Source organism: Porites lutea, chromosome 7, assembly GCF_958299795.1.
Source record: "Porites lutea chromosome 7, jaPorLute2.1, whole genome shotgun sequence".
In the NCBI taxonomy this organism is placed as follows: domain Eukaryota; kingdom Metazoa; phylum Cnidaria; class Anthozoa; order Scleractinia; family Poritidae; genus Porites; species Porites lutea.
Window position 1 is genome coordinate 3,853,236 of NC_133207.1, and position 26,638 is coordinate 3,879,873.

At 38.5% G+C, this 26,638-nt stretch overlaps 1 protein-coding gene across 1 annotated transcript; it reads left to right on the top strand.

Moving 5' to 3' along the window:
- Positions 1-4,508: 4,508 nt before the first annotated feature.
- On the top strand, positions 4,509-21,227 carry LOC140942603 (mitogen-activated protein kinase kinase kinase 10-like). Its single transcript, XM_073391524.1, has 9 exons — positions 4,509-5,426; positions 10,925-11,102; positions 12,023-12,171; positions 12,978-13,153; positions 14,363-14,503; positions 15,016-15,109; positions 15,502-15,624; positions 15,957-16,157; positions 17,295-21,227. The coding sequence occupies exons 1-9, from the start codon at positions 4,679-4,681 to the stop codon at positions 18,335-18,337; spliced, it is 2,853 nt and encodes a 950-aa protein (XP_073247625.1). The 5' UTR covers positions 4,509-4,678; the 3' UTR covers positions 18,338-21,227.
- Positions 21,228-26,638: the final 5,411 nt, after the last annotated feature.

Below are 26,638 nucleotides of genomic sequence, written 5' to 3' on the forward strand. Positions count from 1 at the left end.
ATATTTTCCTTCTAGGTTGTGGCGTAGTTAGAAAAACCACTTCTACTTCAAAATTCACTCAGGTCCGGCAATCGTCCAGTCAATACAAAACAGCCAGAGAGATATAAAAATTGCAAGAACAGTTTGCGTGAATAGAAATAAACCATGTACAATATTGTTCCACGGCCTGCCGAAAGTGTTGTCAATGGGGTGCCAATTACCCTCCACAAGAATCACCCTAAATTGCGTAGCAGGCGTAAGAAAGAACGGGCGCGCGTGTCTCCCTCCCGCGCACCCGTCCTTTCTTGCGTCCACTACTTCCAAGCGCCTGCTACCAGGCTACAACCACCCGGGTAAAAATCTCGTGCATAAACATAAAACTTTAGAATTTGGCGTGCTAGGAGAACAACCTGCTACAAGGTATATCCAAATCACCTGGACATACCGAGAGGAGTAGAAAAATTGCATCACTTTCATAATCTCGTACCCAGATCTCCCACGGCCAAGGGTAAAACAGAGTGACATTTGGGTACCAGATTATCGCCTTCAATCACAGGCCATATTTTCCAAAACTTCTCGAACAGAATAGCGCGAACCATTTGATTTTCCCACCGGAATTTCCGGTTTTCCCACGTAAATGGTAAGTACCCCAAGTTAATTCGCCAGGGAAATTGGGCCGAGTTAACTTTCGCAAAGACTTCTGGGACACTTACTAGGGACAGGCCAAAGGGGAAAAATTGGCCAATAGCAGACCGGCGCGTCGCCAGCCGGAACCTACATACTGAACTAGTGTACGATGCATGGTTGGGAAGTGTTTTTATCTTATTTTTTTATGTCTTTTGTTTGTTTGTTTCTTGTTGGGTTCGTTTTGTTTTGTTTCGTTAACTTTTTATGTGTTCATGTCTGTTTTTGTTAATGTTTTTATTTTTCCAAACTGAACTGATCGTGTTTTGCGCCCATACCCTGGAGAATGATTTGACGCTAAAACATTATAATTAATTTTGATGTTGAGGAGTATCAGATAGATCCACTGAAGTTTGCTTTACACAAACGCTTGGGAAAGTACAGTCGACCCCGGCTTTACGGACTCCGGCTTAATACGGACAACTCCTAATTACGGACAGTTTTCCTTGTCCCTGGGGAAAGCAAGCCCTCACATTTTCTCTAAATTTAACACGCTTAATACGGACACTTTCTATATGGCCCCCTCAACTGTCCGTATTACCGAAGGACGCTTTACTACAATTTTTTATCTCTTGAAAACTTGTTTGTTTGCCCATAGTTCTGAATTGAATAAATGTACCACACCTATCTTAATAGCTTCTCCGTTTAAATTTTGCGGGAATTCATTCACTTTTGAGGTATATCGTAATTACCATGTATGTGTGAAGGTAATCAAAAAAGATTTTCATTTGTAAATACTGATTTTCGGTAAAAATATATTGCTTTGACAAACTGGCGTCGATCGCTACGTGACGAGCCCTTTTTGGAACACCATTTTTCGTTAGTAAACTTTGCAAACAATTTAAAGCGAAACAACAAAACATTAGTTTTTTCGAACAAACTGTGATAATGACAACCTTTGCTTTTAAGTACTTTTCTCGATGTTCACTAATTTGATTTTTTCACGTTTAACCCCCCTTCTGGGCGGAAACGGAAATAGTGTCACTTAAAATTGAGGGCGTGCAATAGGGAGTGGACAATATCTGTTTCCGGGGGCGCGGATCGTAATCTTCCGGCCACGCAAAGAAAAATTTGTAATAAACTGTAGTTACTGAAAACTAAACAGCTACCATATGAAAGCAATTCTCAGTGGTATCCAGAACTTGGAAGTCCTGAAAGAAGTTCGATTTGTAAGCGGAGAAGAATGCTCAGCGAAATCCTTCGAGTTCTACAATGCATTCCATTCATTTTTATTCCGGCATACGGCCAATCTAACGCGGAACTTTATTTGTACAGCCCTCAGTTGTGGCTTTTGCGGTTAATGGTTGTAATAATAAAGTGGCTTTTAATACAGCAAATACTTAATTTCAGTATGATACGGAAATCTTTTTTGCGAAATATTGTTTCAAAAGTTTATCAGTTTATAGTAATTGTAAAACGCTTTGATGGTGTTACGTTTCTTTAAAGCTATTTATTTCAGGATTAAAAAAACAAAACAAAACAAAACTGATATAGAACTAAATAGTATAAATGAAGTAAATAACAGTGTGGGTGTGATAATTTTACGGTCAACTTTTTATGCCTGTTGTCAGGAGGTGTTAATGTTTGGAGACAAAACATTAAAATAACTGTAAAAACTTATATCCGAATACTAGATCACCTGTTTTTTAAGATCCACAGTACAGTAATCCACCTACAATTGTATATCTTTGTAATATCGCACTGTGTAATTTAGCTACTTTGATCCTCTTTTGTTCTTTGTCATGGAATGCTTATATTGATCCAGTTAGCCATAGAGGAAAGAAACCTCTCACAAGTCTAATACATATACGACATGGACAGCTTGCGATGGGTATCTTCGCCCGGTTGAACTATAGGCAACTTACATCAGGCATCGCGACAGTCGCTTACACGAAAAAGAAACCAAGTTTCTGTGAAGGCAGAACGAGGAAAGAGTGCATCATAAATGAGTCAGTGCAAAAGACAACGAAATGATTTGGGTCCTGATCTAAAGGATCGATGTTATGAATCATAAAATGAATGAATAAATAATGATTTTATATTATCGACCATTATACAGAAGAACGCATAATTTACAATCATTATGGCCTCACATCACATTGGTCTCTACTACTTAAACTCTACTTAACTTGGCCAAGATGACTGTTTTTTCAAAGAGTCCGCTTTTAACGGATTAAACTCAGCGCCCCGGCCAGAAAGCGGAACGACTTTCAATGTCGGCTAATAGTCAGGACCGGTGACATGCATGCTGAGTTTGACATCAAACCAGGCTATAAAATATGCGCAGGTAGTGTATTTAGGAAAGGGAACATGTGCTTTACTTTATTTCTCATGTTATTTTAGATTCTGAGGGATTCCATCTCCTAACCTACTGAACCGCTAGAAAACATAACAGCGCGCGCATCGCACGCAAGCCTTCCCCCCCCGGCCTGGTGTTACTCATCCATCAGCTGATCCATCCCGACCCATCTTGAATACCAGCTGTTTTGATATTTTCACTCAGTAATGATCTTGTTGAGCTCTGACGTCCGTTTATCCAGTCACTCCTGCACTGTTAAATAAAGTGTATAATCAGCCGCTGTTCAAAATCAAGAGAAAAAATTTACTGTTCTAGCATACAGTAAATCTTTTCCCTTGATTTTGCACAGCGACTGATTATGCACTTTATTTAACAGTGCAGGGGCCCGTTTCTCGAAAGTCCCGGTAACTATTCGGGCCCGAAATCAAATATTCAGATCGAAATATAAAGAATAAGAGCGCGGGTCCTGGCTAGCAAACTACTCCATTTTGTTTCATTAACTGATAGTTTTATCATGTTAGATGCAAAACTATTGAAACCTCGATCTTTAATGTAAACGGGGACAGCTTACCGGGCCCGTTAATTATCGGGACTTTCGACAAACGGCCCTCAGGAGTGACTGCATAAACGGACGTCAGAGCTCAACAAGATCATTACTGAGTGAAAATATCAAACTTATCGGTAATCGAAACACCTATCCATGAAATATCAGTCTTCATTCATTTGCCACACTCCGATATATTTCGTTTGGTTCACGGATTGATCAACCGTTGAGCAAAATAATTACTCGGCCTCGAGGTTTTAACTGACAGGATAATTTTGTACATCAAGCACAGTCGGTTCAGAATGTCAGGCGATCGTTGATACTTTCTCACGCTGGCACACGATGTAAACAGGCTTACCAAGACTACCAGTACTGTGGGTAAACACTATACAACGTAAAATCACTTAACTGTATTACATATTCCATTCTTTTTACAAACTTTATTGTACTAAATCACTAATCTAATCACCAATCACAGATCGATCGACAATAGAGTCATGTCTAATTTTAGCAATGACTTCTTGCAGAAAGAAGTTGTTATGAAGTCAGTCTTTCTGGGGGGATTCCCCGATAAGCCATAATTTTTTTCTCGTGCAAAAAACGTTTTTGCACATTGCTTCTGCATTTGGTAAGTGATTTTTTGCAAATTCTTTCAAAACAAGAGCAAGTTATGGTGTCTTCTTCAACGCCATCGTATTTCTTTTGCTTCAAAATAATCAGGCGAATATAATCACATGGGATAAGTGGATCAAATGTTCCAAAAAAATAAATAGATAATTAGATGTAACTAAAAACCAATAGTGTAAAATAAACTGACGGATTGTTATTTACTGCCTCGCAAATTTCTAATGCAAAATACGGGAGGAAATCCAAATATGTCGACTTGTTGTCAGGACGACAAAGCTCTATGTCAACTTATCAAGATACCGCAAGACCTTTGTACCAATCAAACATCTGATATCAGGCACGTGATGAAATGCAACCGCGCCCGGTGTGTTTGGTTTCAACCATTTTGAAGTGCAAGACATTTCAGATGAAGCCTGATTGTTTATGCGCCACGGTTGCAACCGAGTGCAGCGAATTTGGACCGTCTGCGTCTCCGAGGCTTGAACTTTAAACGGTTTAAGGTCCTTGAAAGTCAGCTAAATATCTGTCCTGCTTGTGATGAGCGTATGCAAATGCCTAGCGTAACGCGATTGCAAAACGAAGAAATGATGGAATCGCTCAATAACATTCATAACATGGAGAAGAATTCTTCGTTGACCAAACTTTTGACCGGAGAATTTTGCACTGCTTTGTATGATTACGAAGCGGCAGACGACGACGAACTAACATTTAGTTCAAGCGATCGGATTGAAATTCTATCGAAAGAATCCGAAGTTAGCGGCGACGAAGGATGGTGGGTTGGGCGAGTTGAAGGACAACCAAGAATTGGTTTGTTTCCGTCGAATTATATCACGACTTTTACAGAAAATGGGCAGCGAAGTAGTTTAAGCGAACCTCTGGAGATAGATTTCCAAGAAATCGACCTGATCGATGTGATCGGCGTCGGGGCCTTCGGCAAAGTTTATCGAGCGGTTTGGCGAGAGGAAGAAGTTGCCGTGAAAGTTGCCCGTACAGAAAACTATCAAGACTACACCGAGATCGTGGAAGATGTCAAAAAAGAAGCGAAATTGTTTTCTATTTTCAGGCATCGTAATATTGTGGGCTTATTTGGTGTTTGTTTGAAGGAACCCAACTTGTGTTTGGTCCTCGAATACGCTCGCGGCGGTGCACTGTCTCGAGTGTTGAGCACTCACGGCCGCACTATACCTCCATCAGTATTATTAGACTGGGCTATCCAGATTGCTCGTGGGATGTATTACCTACATAATGAAGCACCTTTGAGTATTATACATCGGGATCTCAAGTCTGGCAATAGTGAGTATTGCGATCTTTTTTTATTTTGGTTTTGTAGTGTAGTGAAATTAACCGTGTTTTCGTATCGGCGCTTAAAGTTCCGCACCGTGGACAGAAAGGCGATTGTTTTGCACGAACGGACATTATCATTACCATTATAAATTTTTCATGCATATTAGGTTTTAATGATACCAAGGGCCTTTGGAAATTGTTTCGACCAGTTCGATGATCTCTTTTTGTCCTATCGGGAATTAAAAATAGCGTTCTAAACAGTTCCTTTCAATGTTGGGGAATTTTCCAGTGTTTGTCCGTGACGATGTCTTTTGTTTTTGAATACTGTTTGCCTCCTGAAAACAAAAATATTGCATAAATATATTTGGGGGTTCGTTCTGGTAATACGTGAATCACGATAACTTGCAAAGGAAATTTCCACTGCTTTTTTATTCTTCCTACAAAACTGCAGACAGGAAGTGAAAAAATTATTCTGGTTATATGTGATAAAAATGTGTTCCATTACTGTTACACATCAAAATAGTTTTAAACATATTTACACACTGTTTGCACTTGCTGTCATCTAAATTTAAACTTTTTATCGTGTTATGAAGGATAAATTCGACCGCCATTTTAAAATAACAACCTTTGTATTGTGTTAAATATCTGAGCAAAAGACACGAAATGTTGTATACTCCTAAAAAGACAGTCAATTTTTTGGCTTGAAATTGGGGCCTTCCAGAAGGCACTAAAGTTATTAATTCTGGACACGTTTTTTTAAGAAGGCGACATAATTTATCGTTATAGCTGGGTGCTATGATATGAAGATCATGTAAACTGACATTCGACCCAAGGTTACTTTGGTGGCACATTGCATAATGCAATTACCACTTCAAAGATTTTTAACCCTGCATTTCTTCATTACTTCTGATTTCCGACTTCTGTGTACATCAAGACTGTACCTTTTAGCCTTCATGTTTGTCTTACCTTGAGTCATGGTACACAACTGTTCTCCTCACATGTAGAATCTGTTCATGTTTTTTGCCTACTTGCCAGCACTCGCTTTACCTTGTGGGGTCCAGTTCATATTAATGTTGCCAAATTCACGTCAGCTTTGATTGCATCAAAATAAATGAATTACGTCTTATTTTATGAGAGTGACATGTTTGTTTTTCTTTGCAAGAAAATTGGATAAACCTAATATGAATACAGAAAAACTAGAGGATTAATGATTGAAATGTTGAGCTGCTTGCATTGGTATTGTGTCATGCATAAGTTGTAGCAGTTGAAAATGGATTTTAAGTATGGAATTAATCCCAACAATAGTAATAATTATTGTTAACAGTTATTCACACAAACCTTAAAACTCATATTCCTCAGGAAATCTCTCATATGGTGACAGGCGTTCATTTTTCTGTGGTGTGATTTGTAACTTAATACGTACTTATTTTAGTGACCTAAAAAAATCACAGTGGACGATGCCAAGGAAATTGGCATCTGAAAAAAGGAATTTTGTGTACTTTAGTCCTTTCATAGTGATAGTGTGTTCAGTACTATTTTCTCAGTGGGTCACTCAAAGGTTGGGGTTTTATTTATGACCTATTCTGTTAGTAGATCAACGAAGCTTTATTCTAGTTAAGTGGTTAAAACTTGCACTATTTTTCTGAGGAAAAGATTCATGTCTTTGAATGAGCCTTCTGATTGGCAGACAGAATCCAGTACATCTACTCCTATTTATTATAGGCTTATGATCTTCCCTGTACTGAATTAACTTTCAACATATAACATTAATATTTTTGCATGTGTTTTGGTGTGGCAAAGTGTGGAGCAGTTCTTCTGATAGTGTGTGAAAAACATCAGGAAAAAATTGTCCAGAGTTTTTGTATGTGCATTTTAGGAGCACGCATTATACGTTAAAAAGGGCCGCTTTCATTCAACCCAAAATTCCGGAAATTTTGGCTGGTACATCAAATTAATGGAATGGACCATTTCAGTTTGGTCTGACTGGAATATTCGGGACCAGCTTTGAAGGTGGTCCACTTTGACCTGGTCTGGTCATTTTGGTCGGTCAGACCAAAATGCCCCTTCCAATTTGACAAAATTGTTGACACCCCAGTACCACTCTTTTGTATCCTGCTTACAAGAACAATAACCAAACATACAGTGGCTTGAGTCGGGTATGTGCAACTGGAATGTACCATTCGATTGGGCACGTGGAATTTCCGAAATTTCAAACTGGAATTTTTGTTGATTGGAAAGCGCCTATGGTCTACAGTCAACTCTGTCTTAACAAGCACACCTATAAGATGGCCACCATACTCCCTTTCTTTGACTCTCTATAAGACAAACACTTAATACTGGTCCCAAAGTTGTCTGTGTTAGAAATAGTTGACTGTATGTTGTGTATGAAGCAATGTTTTGGTGTTTCTAGAGTAGGTTAGGAGTAGAACACTTAAAGTCGTTAGGTTTACATCAACATTATAATGATTCAGAAGCTTTGCATGATTTTCCCAAAGCTACATGTAAATGACTTTAGGTTGTAAAGATTTGGTGAAGATAATGCAAATTTTAATAATAATAACAGGATTATTAATTTGAGATTTTGCAATACAGATTATTCAATCAGATGTGATTCAAGAACACTAAGGGCTTTTGATATCCTAAACAGGTGTTACTTTGCTGAGTTATTGCACAAAGTGACATCTTTGTATAATATTAAAAGCCCTGTGATGCTGAATGTATTACTTTTTCTTGAAACCACGATAATCAATAGTACCTATAAGTACTGAATAATTTCTCCTAAGTAAAGTTTGATACAAGTGCATGGTCTATTTTACTGTTCTATTTCCACGTCAACTAGCTATTATTATTATTATTATTATTATTATTATTATTATGAGCTCCCTTGGCGTTTTCTCTGACAAATGCTCCACGTTCTTATGAATGACATTGGCATTGACAAAAAGCAGCAACATTATATAATCAAAAAGATGGTAAATATAGCCATTAGATCAACATATTTCATCTTTTGTTGTAGAATAGGAATTGGGATAGCCCAGACTAAATGCAATTTTGATTTTTTTTAACTTCATTTTTTAATTTATTATTATTTTTTTGATAATTCAATCTCAAGCAGCCAATTGTAAATTGCCTATACCTAGCAAGATTTACAATTTATTGTACTTTCAAAAACAGAAATATAGTTTCCATTACTATTATTATTTATAAATACAGTTCCATCCTCTGTCTTGCCTTTGATAGCCATCCATTCAATTCATGATTATAGATTTTTATTTCTTGTATTTAAAACACTGGTCACCCAAGGTCATCCCTTGTCATTCCTCACCTGACAATTTTATTGCATCAGAACATTTCTCGAATAAAGCACATGACAATAGCTAGGGTTTAAACACTGTACTTTCATTACCTAAAAATACCACCAATTAAATCAAATCTTTTGTCTTCCTTAATTTCATTTTGTTAAAATTAATATCATAAAACAAAGAGAATATTGTAACTGGTTATAGCTGTACAGTGTCTCGGCAGTTCAAGTGTACCAAGCAATAATACCGCCAAGGAGATTTGAGGTGGTTTGTGTCACCTTAGGATACCATGTACAAACTCAAAAGTTAGAAGTGCATTTCGTGTTCTTGTTCACTGTTATTGAACAGTGGTTTTGACAACCGGTGTAAGGTCAAATTTTCGTTTGAATTCTGCTCTCAGTTTTAAAATTGAAACAAATGAGTAAGCAAGTTTTTTATTCATTAGCCGCTTAGTAGTTGCTGGGGTAATTGTTTTGCCTACAGTATCACATCTGCTATACACACTTGACTCTATTTCTGTCCTCTTTACCGTTCTTAAGTTACAGATCATCATTTCATGCAGTTTGTGCCAACAGAACACTTGCTATCACCATTGTTTTTTTTCATATTAGCATTAAATAAAAATAATTAAAGCACCTATTATTTCGTGTGTAGTCAAATGTCATGTTGTGGCTCAATTTTATCCTTGTTTTAAATTTTGTCTTCCCTTGGTTTCCAGCTCATTATCATACATTACCATACCCAAAAATGAAGGGATGCAAACAAAATTAAAACAAAGGATAGATTTTAGCCAAGAGATGGACTTGTAACTTTATATGTACTCAGTAGTGTATTGGTTTGCCTCTTGCTTGTAGGGTTTTTTTAATCGTAGTATTTTTAATTTGATTATCAATTAATGATTATTTTAATGTGCCTTCACTGATAACAATGCATTTTTTGCAATTTACTGGAAAGTTCCCACAGCAAGGCTGTGCACTAAGTAAACTTGAAGAGAGCCCCGTACTTTGAACCTGTGAAATCCAGGGTGCTCAGCATAGGATTTTTGTGGGAAGACTAGGGTTTTCTTGGCTCTCAGGAGCAAAAGTTAGATGCTGGAGGCCACCAGGTGCTGCTACAGCACAGCCTTATCATCCTTGGTTTGAGTTCTTTGTTTCCTTTGTTTCTACCTTATTATCATTCATTAGGGGTTTGAAGTCTGTTTGCATTACAGGTTTTGCGATAGAAAAACTCAAGAGCTTTCTGGCTTTTCTCTCTTCCCGTGGTGACCTTCTCTGCGGAGTCCCTAATTTCCCTTGTTTGAGTATTGTTTATTGTCACCTAAGAAAACTAGCCTGCATCGAAGATGTAATCTAACCCCAGTTAGTGACGTCTGTGAAGCAGTGCTGATGTCCTTGTTCTGGACCTCCAACAGACTCAACAAATTACTTGAAATGCATTTTGAATATCCCTTCAACCCAATTGGCAATTTTAACAATGGCTTTTTTAACAGGCATACTCAAATCCAGGTACACAGGTTGGGGCCCAGAACAAGGATTTTGTTGCTGTTTCGCAGATGGACTTAACCAGAACTCAATTTCAATCTGTGGTGCAGGCTAAGGAAAACTAGCTACAATGTGAAGAAATGACATTATTAGTCTATTTTTATTGCAAGCATTTTCTTTCTGGAGCAAATTTATTTTCCCCTTGTTCTAGAATTAGAAAAACATGTCAATCAAAAGGAAATTCTATATGTCCAGAATACAGGCGTAAGGTCAATTGTACACTCCCTGAGACAACTTTGATTCATGTCCAATGCACATCAATGGGTATCAAGGGATGGCGCAGTTGTGAGAGCAGTGCTTGCCTCCCACCAGTGTGGCCCAGGTTCAAATTCTGGCATCAACGCCATTTGTGGGTTTAGTTTATTGTTGGTTCTCTCCTTTCTCTGAGAGGTTTTTCTCCAGGTACTCTGGTTTTTCCCCTCTCCTCAAAAACCAACATTTTCAAATTCCAATTCGACCAGGAATCAGGTAGACAAAGAACCACTTTGTGGATGTGCTACCTCCAAATCATCATCATCATCATTACTATTACTATTATTATTATTATTATTATTATTATTATTATCATTAATTACTGGAGCTGTAATCAGTAATTATCAGTAATTTTACATTTCCCAGTGTGTACAGTACTCACATAAAGTTGCCATTTTTCCTTTTTTTTCAGTTTTGCTTCTAAATAAAATTGAGGATGGAAATTTTGAAAATGTATTAAAAATAACAGATTTTGGACTAGCCAGAGAAATAGTTACGACAACGAGAATGAGTGCAGCTGGAACTTATGCTTGGATGGCACCAGAGGTCATAAGAACAAATACATTCTCCAAAGGTAGTGATGTATGGAGGTAAGTACTAGAACTGTATGTCATTTACAGTGCAATGATCTCAGTTGGGGCCACTAACAAGCTAAAACTTAAACAAATTTCATTTTTTGGTGGCCAACAAACTAACAAAGTCAGACCCTTAAGTTTTGAACAGGACTTGTGATTGTCTGATTAATGCTGGGTGGCCCCAGTGGAGTTCATGCACTGTAACGCCTAATAGCCAATCATCTGAGCTAATCAGATTGTTCCAACTGACTATTCGTCAGTAAAATGTGCGTTGTATAACAATGCAGGTGTTTATAACAATGTTTGATAGTGTGCGTCTACTTGCGAACTCTGACGGTGATATTCTGTAATGGAGGCTTTTATTAACTGTTTGCCCCTGATAGACACAGCAAGGCTGTGCTCTAGCAGTGCCTGGTGGCCTCTGGGGCCTAACTTTTGCTCTTGTGGGACTAGAAAATCTTCCTTCTTTCGCGCAATCATATGCTGGGCATCCTAGATTTTACAGGCTCAGAGAACTGGGCTCCCTTCAACATTCCTTAGAGCACAGCCTTGCCCAGCGACATTATTTTTCCCATCAATACTGCTGTGTGTGTGTGGAGATGGCAGGTTTCATGAATTTATGTCTACAAAAAAAATACTTGAAATGCGCTTTGATCTCTCATCAAATTTTCCCCTTGGTTCAAAAGCCAACACAAGGCAACTTGAAAGGAAAATCAATTTGTTTAACATAAGTCAGTTGGGGCTTTTTTCCAGGAACTCACTCACTAATAAGCTGGTTTTTCCTTCTTTGTGTACATAGTACAAGTGACTTCTGATCTCCTGTAAAATTCTCCCCTTTTATATTACCAAACGTGATACACTTCAAAGGAGAATCTCTCACTTTATCAGAAGTCAGGAACACACTTACCAGCAAGTGTTGTTGTATTTTATTTCAGTTTTGGTGTAGTATTATGGGAACTACTTACTGGACAAGTTCCTTACAGAGATGTAGAACCTCTTGCCGTAGCTTACGGTGTTGCTATGAACAGCTTAACATTACCCATACCAAGCACTTGTCCAGATTTCTTTAAAGAACTGATGAAAGGTAGGCACATCATGTGTGTTTGTATGAAATAATCCCGATCAGGATTTATGATCCAAGATGACACAGATCATGGCATTAAAGTTCCTAAATGAATTCTTGTTGGAGATTAGGGGTTGCCTTTGATGCACCCCGATCCTAGTGATGTTCGATCATAAATCCTGATCGGGATCATTCCAAAGGAATGCACCTCTGCATAGAATAAGTTAATATTTCATTGATTTTTTAATTCAGGGATTGTTGTCATCTTGTTCTTAATTATCCATTCACCTCCCCTTGAAAATTGAAATGGACACCAAGAGTTGGTTGCTGGCATTCTTCAGTTGAAGGGTTTTCCATCAATATTTTCCTTTTGGAAAAGGATTCTTAACCAAATGGTGAGGTTCTCATGGGATAGTGGGGTTCCTAAATTCCTGGGAAAAGTAAATAAAAAAAATTATTCGGCCAGTTTTGTATTAATGGTCGCTTAAAACCTGAAAATGAGTAGAGTGGTTGAGGTATTTCTCAATAGTTCAGGAAACCTGTGCTCGTAAAGATGCAATGGAAAAATTGTACTAATAAACTTGCTTTAGTTCTAAACTGTGATTAGTAAACTACCACCTTAAACAACGTGGGTATGGGAGGACCCTTTCTCCTAACAGTTTGGCTTCCCTTTTATATCTCTAACCTATATTTGCATGTCAGGTAAAACACAAGTTGTTATCTTTGACCCTCGAAGACAGCTACATCCATATAGTTCCAGTCCAGACTGTGTCCATTTTAGTAGGAAAAGTTTACTAAATATAACAACTCTTTCACCTTTCTTCTAGATTGTTGGCAGCAGGATGCCCACAAAAGACCATCTTTTCAGGGAATTCTTGAAGATCTTGAAGAAATTTCTGATTCTTCATTTGCACAAGATGATCAAGGTTCCTTCCGCACTTTACAGGATGGCTGGCAAACAGAAATAGAACAGATATTTGACGAGCTTCGGAAGAAGGAAAAGGTACTTAATCGTGATTTGATTAATTTAATTAAATCTTCCTATAAAAAATTATCATCAGGTTGTTAGGAAATTGATGTTTTCACTAGTGGTGCAAGCATAATGTAGGGACAGGCAAATGCCGAAGGAATTTCAAGTTCAAGAAAAGAAAAAAAAATGATTCTTGAGTTTATGCTTGTATCTTGGCCATTTGTTTTTGGAGAAATATTTTGAATAAATAATAAGGCTTGTTATTTGTAAGCTAGTGAAAACCAGGGGTAGTGAAAACCAGGCAAAAAGTAAATATTGTGCAAGTTGACATTAATATGCTTTTTTTCCTATCTGCCTTCCCTATTTATTTATTTATTTATTTATTTATTTATTGCTGTACCTAAAACAATTTGATCTAGATGCTGTTTGATATTTACTGTTCTCAGAATGAATATTATTTCCTAAATTTGTTTGCACCTAAGGGATGTACCTGTGCATATTAATTACCATTGATGTTATTCTATACTAGATACTTACACATGTAGATTTGTGAAAAAGTAATAGTTTAGTAGAGTAAACTTTAGTTACATGCACAATTTTGTTATTTACTCAGTATGGGTTCGTATTCTATAAATAAAATGTATTTCTTAAATTAGGAGTGTGGACTCATGCAGAAACAGTATAAAAACATACATAATAATACAAGCATGACATTTCACTGGTAAACATTTGCATAAAAGTAGTTTATGTCTATGCTAAAAAGGAATAAAAATAAAAATATGACTCTGCATATGAAACTTAAGGCTATTCTTTCTCATAAGAGCAAAATGTACAAAAGTGTCTTTAAAATTTTTAATTTTTTAGTTTTTCTCAGAATGATCACAAGGCTGTGCTCTAGCAGTACCCGGTCAGCCCTGGTGCTTATCTTTTGCTCCTGGCAACTAGAAAATTCTGTTTTTTTTTCGTAGAAATAATTTGCTGGGTACCCTGGATTTCATAACATGTTTTCTGTTAGAGCAGAGCCTAGTGTTGTCAAGCAGGCATTTGTTTTAGTGAATGCTTCAACATTTGTATTGCATAAGTATTGCATGAGGATTGCATAATTTTTGTGGCCTTGCATTAACATTTTGTACCTTCAATGTGTCATTTTTTTGGCTTAATTCTCATAGGCAATAGCTCTGAATAAATGAGCAGGCAAGAATTCTACAGTTTTTGTACATTTATTTTGCCATTTTTTTGCAGGAGTTATCATCCCGAGAGGATGAACTCAGACAAATAAAAGAGGCCCAAGATGTTCATGCCGAGAGCTTGAAAAAAAGGGAAGAAGAACTCGCTCAAAGGGAAATGCTTCTTCTTGGTCGAGAGATTAGCATGCTTATATATGTATGATTATTTATTTATTATATTAATACTCTCTGAGGATGTCAAAACCACTAACTCTTTCACTCATGAAAAGACTAATTTCATGTCATGAAATATTCATTTGATTCACTGGCTGACTATTTGATGCTGCATCCATTGTGTTGGTGTCCCAAACTAATGCTGTTAAATTTCAACCTTTTCCTGATGTAAAAATTTTGTTTTTTTCCAATAAATTTGCATAGCTGGTGGTCATGTGAGTGAAAAGGCTCTTTAGGTTTTTATCCAGACTCAAAAGTTAGAACCTGAAAATACAACATAATAAATAGTACTATTTGCTGAAAATTCTACCAGATACTTTAAAGTTGCAACAATTCTACGACATGTCATCATACTTTGCTCAAATGATGAAGGAGTTTTTTTGTCCAAAGATGAGTTTTGAGTGTGTTCATGAAAATAGTATTGAGATTTATCTTCTTGTTCAAATGGATTTTCTATAACTTGTGTTAATTGTATTCTTTTATATTGCTTTTCAGCAACAAAAGCTTCAGAAACCATCCCCCAAGAAGCGCAAAGGACACTTCTTCAAACTTAGGTTTGGAAGTGGGCGAAAGATCAGTGCTCCTACAGGTATGCATCAAACTTTACTCTCTTGGAAATAAAATTTCCATCTTACTTTTGAACCGTTGTTAGAAGAAATAATTAGATCAAAGGAGAGTGACGTTTTTTAACTCAGGAAAAATCTGAGTTCTCCCAGCAGGACTCGAACCTGTGACCTTCAGGTTGTAGGTCCAGATGCTCTACCATAAAGCTACACAAGATTTGGCCATTAAACCAGGTTCATGCAAAAAACATCCTGCTTACTGTGATGATTGAAATGTTGATAGGTGACATATTTGTTGTGATATGAATGGTAATATGGTGAATGAGTGAAAAATTATCTTTTCTTTCTTTCTCAGTCAGTGGCAGAGGCAACTGTGAATGAAAGAAATATATCGAAAATGTATTTTGGTTTTTTCCAGGGTTCCAGCACAGATTTACCATTACATCAGACATCTTTGATTCCAACACATCTCTGGATGGAACAACAAGTGTTGGTCCCCCATCATCCCCTGCTGTTCATCAAAGATTCAGACTTCTCTCATGTAAGCATACTTGAATTATATTATTTTAGCCTTCATAACAAAAGTGATTTATGCTGGTATAAACTTGACTCTTGAGGTCCCAAGGGTGACCAACATCAGTTTTCTCCCACCATTTTCAATACACAACCAAGAGAACAGGTTATGAGAATTTATGAAATAATCACCAAAGGGAAAGTGCTTTGATCTTTTATCAAATTCTCCCAACTTATTCTCTGAGGAAATGTATGGAAATCAGTTAGGAGAATTTGTATGCTAATATTTAGCAATTAATGAACGAGGCTGAGTTGTGTTGATTGTTGGTTGAACTTAGTGTTACTCTTAATTCTTTACAGTTGATGGCAACGGTGATGTACCAGAGGGGGTCCCCATTAGCCCTCCGGAGAAAAACAAGAAAGTTCGGACCTGGGGCCCTAGTTCCGTTCACCAGCGAGACAGAGAAAAGAGTAGACCGCGAGTCAAGGCAAAGGATCGCTTTATGGCTGAAAGGTGCAACTCAGTGCCAAATTTGGGAACACAGGTTATCCAACCTCCAGGTAATACTGTTGTTTAACGCCAGCACTATGAAATAAATTGAAGTGGGTTGGGAGGTGTGGGTGGGGGAGGGGGAGGGGGGCAGAGAGTCATATAGACCATAGAAGGATTAGGGTTTGTTAGCACGAGGACAACACGATTTGTACTTAAAAAGCAGAAAAGAAGGTTTGTCACCTGCAGCTTCGTTTCTATTCAAAGGCCAGGGCACTGAGCACACAACTGTATAATGGCCTATAGGTCTAGGGCACATTCCTTCCCGTTCAAAAGTGGAGCACCCTCCCACCTCCTTTCTTACGGCCTTGAACGGTGAACGGAGACCCAGGTCATTTTACAGTGGCGTCTTCCTGCCTTTTGGAAGTGGTACACTAGAGGTAGTTCAAATTTTGGACTTACAGGGTTGGTGCCTCTTCCAACCGTCATAAGAAGCAACTTTCCTAGCAGAGAATTTCTGAGAAGGGTCTTTAATCTTTAAGTTGAACATTCGATTGGAGTAGAATTCCAACGACACTTTGTAGCCTGTGTGGCAGGCGTTCAAAGGAGAAATGGGAGGTGGAATTCGGGCGCGCAAGGCCAGGACTTACTTAGGGACCCGTCCCCCAAGATATAATAGGGAGCTTAAGATGAGGGGATGTCGACGGCAGTGAAAACGTCGCTTAAAAAGTGAATTCAAGTTTTAAAATCTTCATCGGGATTATACCAATGTACCTACTTTGCCAATTGTAAGCAAACTCTGTCAGAGTTGAATTCCTAGGAACCATAGGCATGTCCATAAAGAGCAAGAAAATTTCGTCGTCGCTTGTTTACGTCCGCCATAAAATGTGAAGTTAGGCATTTTCACGCTGTAGTCGTGCAGTGACGGCAAAGAACTGTACAAAAAAGCGTGATACACGTGGAAAGTTGATGTTTTGCGCATTAAAAACCTATTGCTTTTTTGACGTTCTCGTGGCCATCGCTGTCGTCGCATCTTAAGGTCCTTATAGCAAAGTTCCAAGTTGAATATTTTATGTTTAGACTGTTTAGGCAAACGTCCGTAACGGCCACCTCGTTACAGCGGCCTCTTTCCTCTGTCCCCACGGTATCGAGGTTTTGACTGTATTACTTTATCCGGTTTTGTAAGATATAATTTTCTGTCCATGTAGGTGTCCCAGGTAAACACTCAACTTCCGAAAACAATGCTGTGACTAGTCCTAAGGCATCGACAAAAGGGAAGTGTAAGCACCGCTGCGAGGCAGCTGTTTGTAGTGTAGGCATCATGGCGGCCGTTGTAGCTTTAGGGGCAGACTTGGGTAAGTGCGCGAAGGATTTACGACCGGAACTGATGAGGTTATCGTCAAAATCAGACAAGCATAAATCGCCAAATTCACGACGTCGAAACGAAGTCGGCGGAAATCGTCGATCGTGGTTCGGTAGTTCAATTTCAACTGATGATTCGGTGTTCAGCGCTAACCACACCCCATCCACGACAAGTCCTCGGGCCGATCAGGACATTACTGGCTTTGGCCCGAATAAGCGGCCACTGTCAACTCCAGTTCTATTGAAGGCGACTTTCTATCGCGGAGAGAGTCAACGGCCGACCACATTCGTGGAGCCGAACTGTAACCGACGTCGATCTTCGTCGACTTTGAGTCCCGACTCACCCGATCCCCTAGATCAAGAACTCATCGACTTGAGATGTGAAAGGCGCGATCGGAGAGCAAGATCAGTGGACTCTTCGGAGCTCCGCAGAATCAACATTTCCACTGACAGTTTAACAAGCTCGTCGGATAACTTGTCGACAAATACGGTGGTGAACTGTAATCGTTATTCACAAGGTCTTACAGACCTGGACATTTATAAACTGCCTCCCCCACCTTTCTCTCCACGGGGGGCAAGCTCCCCGCGGGGGACAAGTTCTCCCAGGCCGGACTGTAATGCCAGGGAACCCTCACCAACGAAGTTTAACTTTCCTGTCGGTGAACCTATTGGGGCTGCTCGCCCTCGTCCAAGACCCTGGCAGGATAGTTTAAGTCCTTCGCCGTCATCTTCGGATCAAAGTCCAACCAGCGAACAAGATAAATTGACTCTTTTGGACGTTCACATGGAAGGGCAGTCACACGACAAGACACAACCGCTGCTTAAGGCGGAAACGGTATTAAAAATGCCGACGTTTGAGGAACTTCAGAAAGAATTTGTTGGTAGCTGATCTTTCTTTTGTCAGTGGATTTCGTCGGGTGTTGCTGTTTTTTTTTTTTTTTAATTTTGTAATTTGCTAGATGAAACTCTTCGGTGTCACATTCAAATGCGAGCTGCTGAGCAGTATTTTCCTGTGGTGACGTTTGTTTTTCAGAATTTGACAAAATATGATTGGCGATCTTACTTTTTTAAAAAAGAAAAACGTTTTGTTCCTGTCCTTTCCTTTGAAGAGACAGATTTGAATTTAATTTGGGTATTTTCGTCCAGAAAGTTGATTTTGTTATAATGCTGAATAATACACGGCACCATGTGAAAGCAATGTTAAACATAATTCATTTGAATAAATACACTAAGGTTTCATTGAAATATTCATCTGAGCGCCTGAAAAGCTTGATCCCTAATTCGAATCCGGGAGAAACAAGAACCGTTAGTATTGGAATTTTCATAATCGAAGTTTATAGTCTTTTTCAACGATCATGTCGTAGCTCATGTGCACCTTTATCGACAATTTCTGTCTGCATTGTCGTATTGGTTATTATTATAATTATTTTTTTCGTGACATTATGAAATAGGTATTACGATGTTTGGCGTGAGACTGGGTCCGTGTTGTGCCGAAGTGTACTATGGGATTGTTGGGGAAGCTATCGCTTCTTTGGTAAGCTGTTACAAAGTTGCGTAAGAAAGTGGATCAAAATTAGCCACCCTAAATAGTCCCATGGTGCAATTCGTCCCTAAAACAGTTCCATGATGCAAGTCGTTGCCCCAAACAGTCCCAATATGCCAGTCGTCCCCCAAAACAGTCCCTTGGTGCAATTTGTTGCCCTAAACAGACCCATGGTGCAATTCATCGCTTTTAACAGTCCCATGGTACATGGTCTCATCGTCACCTTAAACAGTGCCATGGCGCAAATCGTCGCCCTAAACAGTCCCATGATGCAATTCGTTGCCCTGAACAGTCCCATAGTGCAATTCGTCGCCCTTAACAGTCCCACAGTGCAGTTCGTCCCCCTAAACAGTCCCATGATGCAATTTGACACAACACTGACCCAGTTTCACGCGGACACTCAAAATGACTAATATCCACTGAAAGCGGTGCTTGTTTTTTCTGCTATGACGCTAGCATGCATTGCAGTGTATGTTTAGTTGAACGGGGCGCTTTTTGAGTGACTCGAACGGCATGCCGTGAAAATGTATTTTCATTACGAATGGAAACGCTGGACGTTTAAGAAACCTTACAGTTGTTTTTTCAACGTAGTAGTGTTTCGAGGTTGAATTTAAAGTTGTTGTTTTCCGGTGTTTCTCTCGAGTGGAGATGGAATAGAGATTTACGGTCTGCAGTTGAGGTTAAGTGTATTGTCGACTCCTTTCGAAGTTTTTTTAAAAACGCACCTCAGTTATTGCTAATAAGCGTAATTTTGCTTTTCCCCATTTTTAATACTGTAGGAAGTAAGTAGTCTTGTACTCATTGGCATGACACGGTTTACATGAAAAGAACAGTTGCTTGGTAATTGATAATACTGACGTTCTGTTGGTAATTATTTGAATACATTTCGTTCTAATTTCAAGCAAAACTCGTATAACCACTGTGCTGACTAGTATTATTATCACGGTCTGAAACATCTTATCACGTGGCCACTCTTCAGGATTTCACTCACAGATCTGTATAACATGACAAACAACGTATTGTTCGTTAGCTTCCATTTTTATGGTCACACTTGAGATTTCGCTTATTAATGATCTCAAAGTTTAATTAGCCAGTTGCATTACCAGCGCCGAGAAGTTCAACCTAGTAAATCAGAATTAACAACACCCGGTAAACTGATGAGTCAAATTCACTTGCAAGATTCTCCACAATTTAATATTTTCATCCACAGACTCAAGGTTATTACCATCCCAAAATTCTAGGTTTATAATTGACCCAGACAATTCACAATTGATAGCATCAACACTTTCTCAGTAACTTTTCATCCTTTTTTAGTATGTATTTCATGCAAAATTTTTAAAGATAGAGGATGCAAAGAATTCAGTTAATGCTGTTTAATTTCTACTTTTTTGACCCCTTAAAATCACGTGTAAGACATTCTCATGTAGTTTAACACGTTTGGGGCAAACGCAGTGGCAAGTTTACTCTGCATACTAAGACTGTGACTGTTCCGTTTGGTATATCAAGCGAATGTAACACAGGCGACAAACAGCGGCGTTGCCAAAGAACGTGATTGTCATTCTGTCCACTCGAGTCCGTTTACAAACGCACACGTTTACTTTTACGTCCAAACCGGGACGATATTTATCCTTTCACAAACTTATCGAAGATCGTTCTACCTCGTCTCTAAGTGCCTATGGAAACATGGAAAAGGTTTTTGGTTAACGCAAAGGACCATGGGAAGGGTCAGTCAAAAAAAAAAAAAAGGAGTCGTCTCTTCGCTCTTCTTCAAGATGCCTTGCGCGTTTCGAAAATTCGTTCCCAAGATTCCCCTTGATTCACAACGCTCCTGGGTACAACGAGAAAAGAGATCGTTTTAAATTATCTTTATTGACATTGTTAAGGTGTGGAGTTAAGTGGAACGAACTCGCGTGGACATGGCGATGATAAGAGACTTCCTGAGATAAAATACTTCACAATCGTTGTATATTTTGTTAATTGCGCTATGTATAATTCATGAAGCTTGGTTTCTCCCGGTGAGAAATTTGTGAGGAAGTTATGAAAATTTTATTTGTATCGAAACAGACGTTTTTTTAAAGTATTTGAAGCAAAGGCTTCAGTCTCTTTCAGAAGGAAGAGAGGTGAATGATGATTAGTTGTGAAATGCCAAAACAAATAGACAAATAATATATAAATATATTTAGCACCAGAGGGATTCTAACATCCTTTGGACATTTATTAAAGAAATGAGAAAGAATTTGTTAGACATGGTGTTTTGAATCTTTTTGAAAGGGTCTTGATTAGGAACGTCCTATTACTTCACAGGGGTGTAAATTTTTTACGTTAATAGTGAGAAAAGAAAGTGCAAGGTAGTGAAATGTCCCTAATTTTCAAACGCTGGCCATTACAGAGACATTGTTTCCATCATCAATCCTACTATTTGTGATTTGATCACTCTACCACGTATCATAAATTATGCGTTGTTGGGGTAAGCTAAAAAGCTTAAGAGCTCGAAGCGTTGTTGAGGTCAGTGCGTACTAGTCGTGCGTGCAATTTTCATAATATGTGGAAGTGAAAGCCAGCCAGGCCTACAACTAGTCGAAAAGCTGACTGCGCCCCTGGCGGCCATAGACCTCCTTCATAATGGCGGCCTATTGATATATTCTCTATTAAATATAATAATTAGCCTCTGTGACCTCCTTTGAAAGAGAAAATTCTTTTGTATTTTCCACATGCTAACGAGGTCGGAAAAGCTAATCATCTTACATATAAAAAGAATATATTAATAGGCCGGCATTATGTTGGTGTCCTTCCAAACCAGTCCCGTGGGAGTTGAACGTTTTTCTTATGTAAAAAATTTCTCATAATCCACTAAACTTTGCTTATTATTCATTCAAAATATTTCCCCAATTCTGATTGGCTAAAAGCACACGCATAATTCACCATAACCAAATGTGGAAGAATTTTGTGTTTAACGAGGAAACGACGTCAAAAATGCAGCCTTCTACAGGTTAATGCACCGTTAACCGAGAAGGCAAGGGGACGAGAAAAAACTAAAATGGCGGACACTCCACTCGTTTCAAGAGTAAGAACTACAGCTGGAACTAGGTGAAATAATGGCTAAAAACATTGCTAAAACAGCAAGAAGACAACTCGGAGGGCGACATCTGCTATTTGGAGAATATTTGCGGAGCTGGACAAAGCTAAACGTGCACTGTCGAAGATAAACTTAACATCGATGCAGGTAAGCTTGCTTTAGCTATGTTTTTAAACTAGAAATTTTTTTGAATGAATAATAAAACAATTATTGAATTCGGCTTTCGTATCATATGAAGAATTATGGAGATCTCGGAGGGTGTTATCCGCCTCGGCCTACGGCCTCGACGGATAACACCCCCCTCGATCTCCATAATTCTTCATAAGATACTCAGCTTCATAAATTGTTAAATAACTGCTGGTCTCGTGATTGAAAATTCTCTATAGGAAAATGCTCACCTTTTTCCCTTGCATGAATATTTTTTTGGTTTTTTCCCCACCCCCATCACTTTTCTAATGGTCCGTCCCTTAGCTTTATCAGATAAGATTGGAAAATTATGAGCAGTGTTATGTTAACATCAAAGTTGTTATAGCAACTTAATGACGTCATTACCTATTTTTCTATCAGAGGACAGCTATCTCAATGTTGCCTCAAAGTGTAAGCAAAATCTCGTCTTTTGAAAGTTCAAAGAACTTTTGTGGTCTATAGAGAGAAGTCGTTACGTCACGTTGCCATGGTAGCAAAAATTGTGGATGACAACAAACCGAAAAATCACTTAAAAAGTCTATTCTCACTATTTTAAACTTCACCGATCTTGTTAAATTTTATTTAATTTGTCAAATCTTTGCGAAATTTTCTTTCGGACCGATCTATCGTTATCTAAAAGAAAGCGACAATTTTTTTAAGTGTTCCTACTCCATAAAGCGGGCTCTTGAAATTAGGGAGTTTCATGTCGTAGTGGTGCAACCACTGCAAAGAAATGTACAAAATAGCGTGATGCACGTGCAAAGTTGTTGATTGTTAATATAAACATATTTTTTGCCGTTCTACTTGCCGTCGCCGTCGTCGTTGGTTTTGTTGTCATCTAGAAATAGTGCTACCATGGTAACGTGACGTCACACCTTTTCTCCATTAAGGTCAACATATTTGGGCTACCAGGTCTCGCACGTGCTAGATAGCATAGTTAATTTATTCGAACTCAATTTTTAGGCAAAACGGGTTTTATTTGCACAGAAGACCTAACGGCTACAAAACCATCCGATTTTTATTTTTTAGTAATTAAATGGTGCAGTTGGGAGCCGTTCTTATATCAAATGCGTCGGCAAAATTTGCATGTAAATTAAAATGTTGATTTTTGGCACCCTTGCCTGGCAAATAACCTTCCATGGCATCATAAATGTGGCTATGGCGTGCGGCTTTATTCTACGAAGGAAAAAGTTTAACTGCAACAGTGAGGCGTACAAGCGTGTTCTTTCAATTCTAATGTTTAACTTGCGTTCTGTTTGAAGAAGATCGACAACAATCTTTGAAGCTAAAATCCACTTTAACCCTATCTTTAATTAATTAGATCGGGTAGGGAGAGAAAACTAAAGATTGAATTTTATAGTGAACACAAGTAAGCTTTAACGTGTTCTTTGATTTTCGCTTCATTACAAGTCAAACACTCTTTTATGAAGAAACAATTTTGAACTTTGTTTAACTTAGCTTTTAAATGGCCTTTTTATGCTTTGGTGTGAATAGGGAATTCTTACTGACGAGGACGTAATGCTTTACAGCCTTGATGTCGACAAATTATTCACATTAAATTATTTTATGGCTGACTTTTAATTAAAGTAGAAAAGTCTTGACTTTATGTTCTCCGCAAAAAGCGACAAAGAAACGTCCCCCGAAGCTGTTAAGATGACCGCAGGTGCAGCGTTGGTTTGCTAGACCAAAACTTTAATTGTTTCTTTGTCGCTGCTGAAACTCCCTTAAGATAACAACTTTGAGGATAGCTTAACTTATACTTTTCTACACAAACAAAACAGTCATATTGACAAAACTTGTTGGTAAACGTACCTGGCTGAAATGATTGATATCATCAACTCTGCCCTCAACGTTCCGTTGATGCTAACATCTGTCATTGCCAACACGGTGGTATTGGTCGCCATATTGTCAACTCCCTCGCTTCGTTCATCATCCACCATCGTTTTTCTTTGCAGTCTTGCTCTGTCAGATCTTCTTGTCGGGTTTATTGTCCAACCACTGTCCATTGCAAAAGAACTCGTTAACCATGTTGACATTTCTTTACTGAAAAGAGCAACAAATATCTTTGCTACTTTTCTGGGAGGTGTATCACTGTTCACTTCAACAGCAATAAGCGTCGATCGGTATTTGGCTCTTCGTCATCATATGCGATATCCAATTCTGGTAACCACTAAGAGAGCAATTTACACCTCCACAAGTCTCTGGATTTTCTGCATCCTGTTATCATTCATCGGTTTTAGGAACAAAACAACTTATTTTTGGGGTATAGCTGCCTCTATCCTTATTTGCGTCCTCATTTCTTCCTTTTCGTACGGAAGAATTTTTTCGTTTGTTCTTAAGCATCGGCTCCAGATTAAGTCTCAACAACAGAATGCGGAACGTTTTAACGCTGAACATCATGTTCAAATGAAGAGATTGGTGAAAAGTGTTATAAACACATTTTTGTTTTTCATTTGTATGATTGCGTGTTACACCCCTGTGTTAATATCCTCTGTCCTTGATGCTGTTTCGTCGGAGCCAATTTCAAGATCCTGGATTTTGGCTGATACTTTGGCGTATATGAACTCGTCCATTAATCCGTTCTTATACTGCTGGCGCTTACGCGACCTTCGAAGAGCCTTTATAAAGACACTGCGAAAACTCAGTTCTTGCCATTAAATTGCAAAAGTGGGTACTGCCACGTACCAAAATGAAAGAAATAAAAACAACTTCTTGAAACGTTAAAAGAAGTTATTAATGACACTGTAGATACTAAAGGAGGCACCTTAAAGGCAAATGTACATGTTCGCCCGCATTATTATTATTATTATTATTAATTAATTAATTATTATCATCATTACTATTATGAGGGATTCTTTCCGGCAAGTGCCAACGGGGCGATTTGTTTACCTAAAGTTGTGGAATGTGCCTAATGTTCTTTGCGATTTGTTACATAATTTTAGAGTTTTAAAATAGATTTCGCTATAGACAGGGATGGCTAATAAATTTCATTCAAGTTTGAAACAACAACTTAGGCACATTCTAGGATTTCACTTTTATTAAACATAAATAACAACACGATCGACTTGAAGCTTTGTTGGTAAATTGGAGCAAGTTAGTCCCTAAAACAAAACGGTGGGAAATTCGTTGCATTCTTCACGAGAGTTGAGGGCTGGCTAAATGTAAATCGAGCAGCGAAACACGCTGGTTCTGACATAAATCTCTCGAGAGGCATAAAGGTGGTCTCTAAAACAAAAGGTCCGCTTATCAGTGGTGTGGCTATAGTGTTTTAAAGCAACAGATTCCAAAAATTTATGGGGAATGGCGAAATCTCCACGCTGCCCCCTCCCCGGGCTCTGTCTGGTAATGTTACTGGTGATGGTGACCTACCTCTGGGAATATGCCCAGGTTACGAAATATGACATTTAATAGTCCACAGCTTGCGACCTTGTTTCCGGTCAGCTGCTCAAACATTTTCTGTATAAAACGTGCTGTGAATCAGGAACTTTAGAACGGTGCACCTTCCGAATTCTGAAATGAAATAGGGGAGAATCGAAAATCAATGACCGTCACTCCATCTTTTACACCTCATTACTGTGACCTACGGTTCTGAGGAGTCCTGTTAGGCCTAAAAATTCGTAATCAAGTTTCAAGTGCTATTTCACCTAGCTGGACAATTTTGCTGAGCTATAGCTGCTAACACGGATACTTACCACAAACACGTAGTTACTGGATAGCTGCGGGTTAAGCAGGCTTCTGAATTGTAATACAAACTGTTTGAACAGCCCGCGGAGTTCGTTGTCTACCTGCAGGGAGGAACAGAGAAAAATTACTTGATGTTCTGTAATTTAAATTACTTTTAATGGCAATAATGTTATTTCACGTACCCCGTCGATCTGCTAAGTAGGCTGTTGTTATCATCGTTATTGATTCAGGACTAAGATTATTTTCTCATTTGGCCTGGCTGGGTACAGGGCAATTCCAATGATCTATTGCTACCAATGGTACGATTGGTACCAATAGAAAAGGATCTCATTCCAATGGTATGCATTGCATTAACGGGACTTAGTTTATTTTCCATGTAGCCTGGCTGGGTAAGTAAAAGCGAACTTACTTTCAAAGATGGCTTATAGAACGAAGAATTCTTTTGACATGTTTGTATTTCGACCTCGCTGTATTGTAACTGTTAGCAATTACTATTAGCGCTAGTTCGACCTCGCTTTGTAACTATCAGTGCGTTTTTACTTGGTGTAAAAGCGAACTTGTTTTGCATAGATGGCTTATAGAACGAAGAACACACATGGAATGCTTTGTATATTATAACTGTTAGCAATTACTATTAGCGCTAGTTCGACCTCGCTATGTGACTAATAGCGTGGTTCTACTTCGTGTGACCGCGAAATTGT

Coding starts and splice junctions, on each gene's coding strand:
- LOC140942603 (XM_073391524.1), top strand. CDS start 4,679: ATGCAAATGCCTAGCGTAACGCGATTGCAAAACGAAGAAATGATGGAA. Junction 11,103..12,022: donor AAAGGTAGTGATGTATGGAG/GTAAGTACTAGA, acceptor ATTTTATTTCAG/TTTTGGTGTAGTATTATGGG. Junction 12,172..12,977: donor CTTTAAAGAACTGATGAAAG/GTAGGCACATCA, acceptor CCTTTCTTCTAG/ATTGTTGGCAGCAGGATGCC.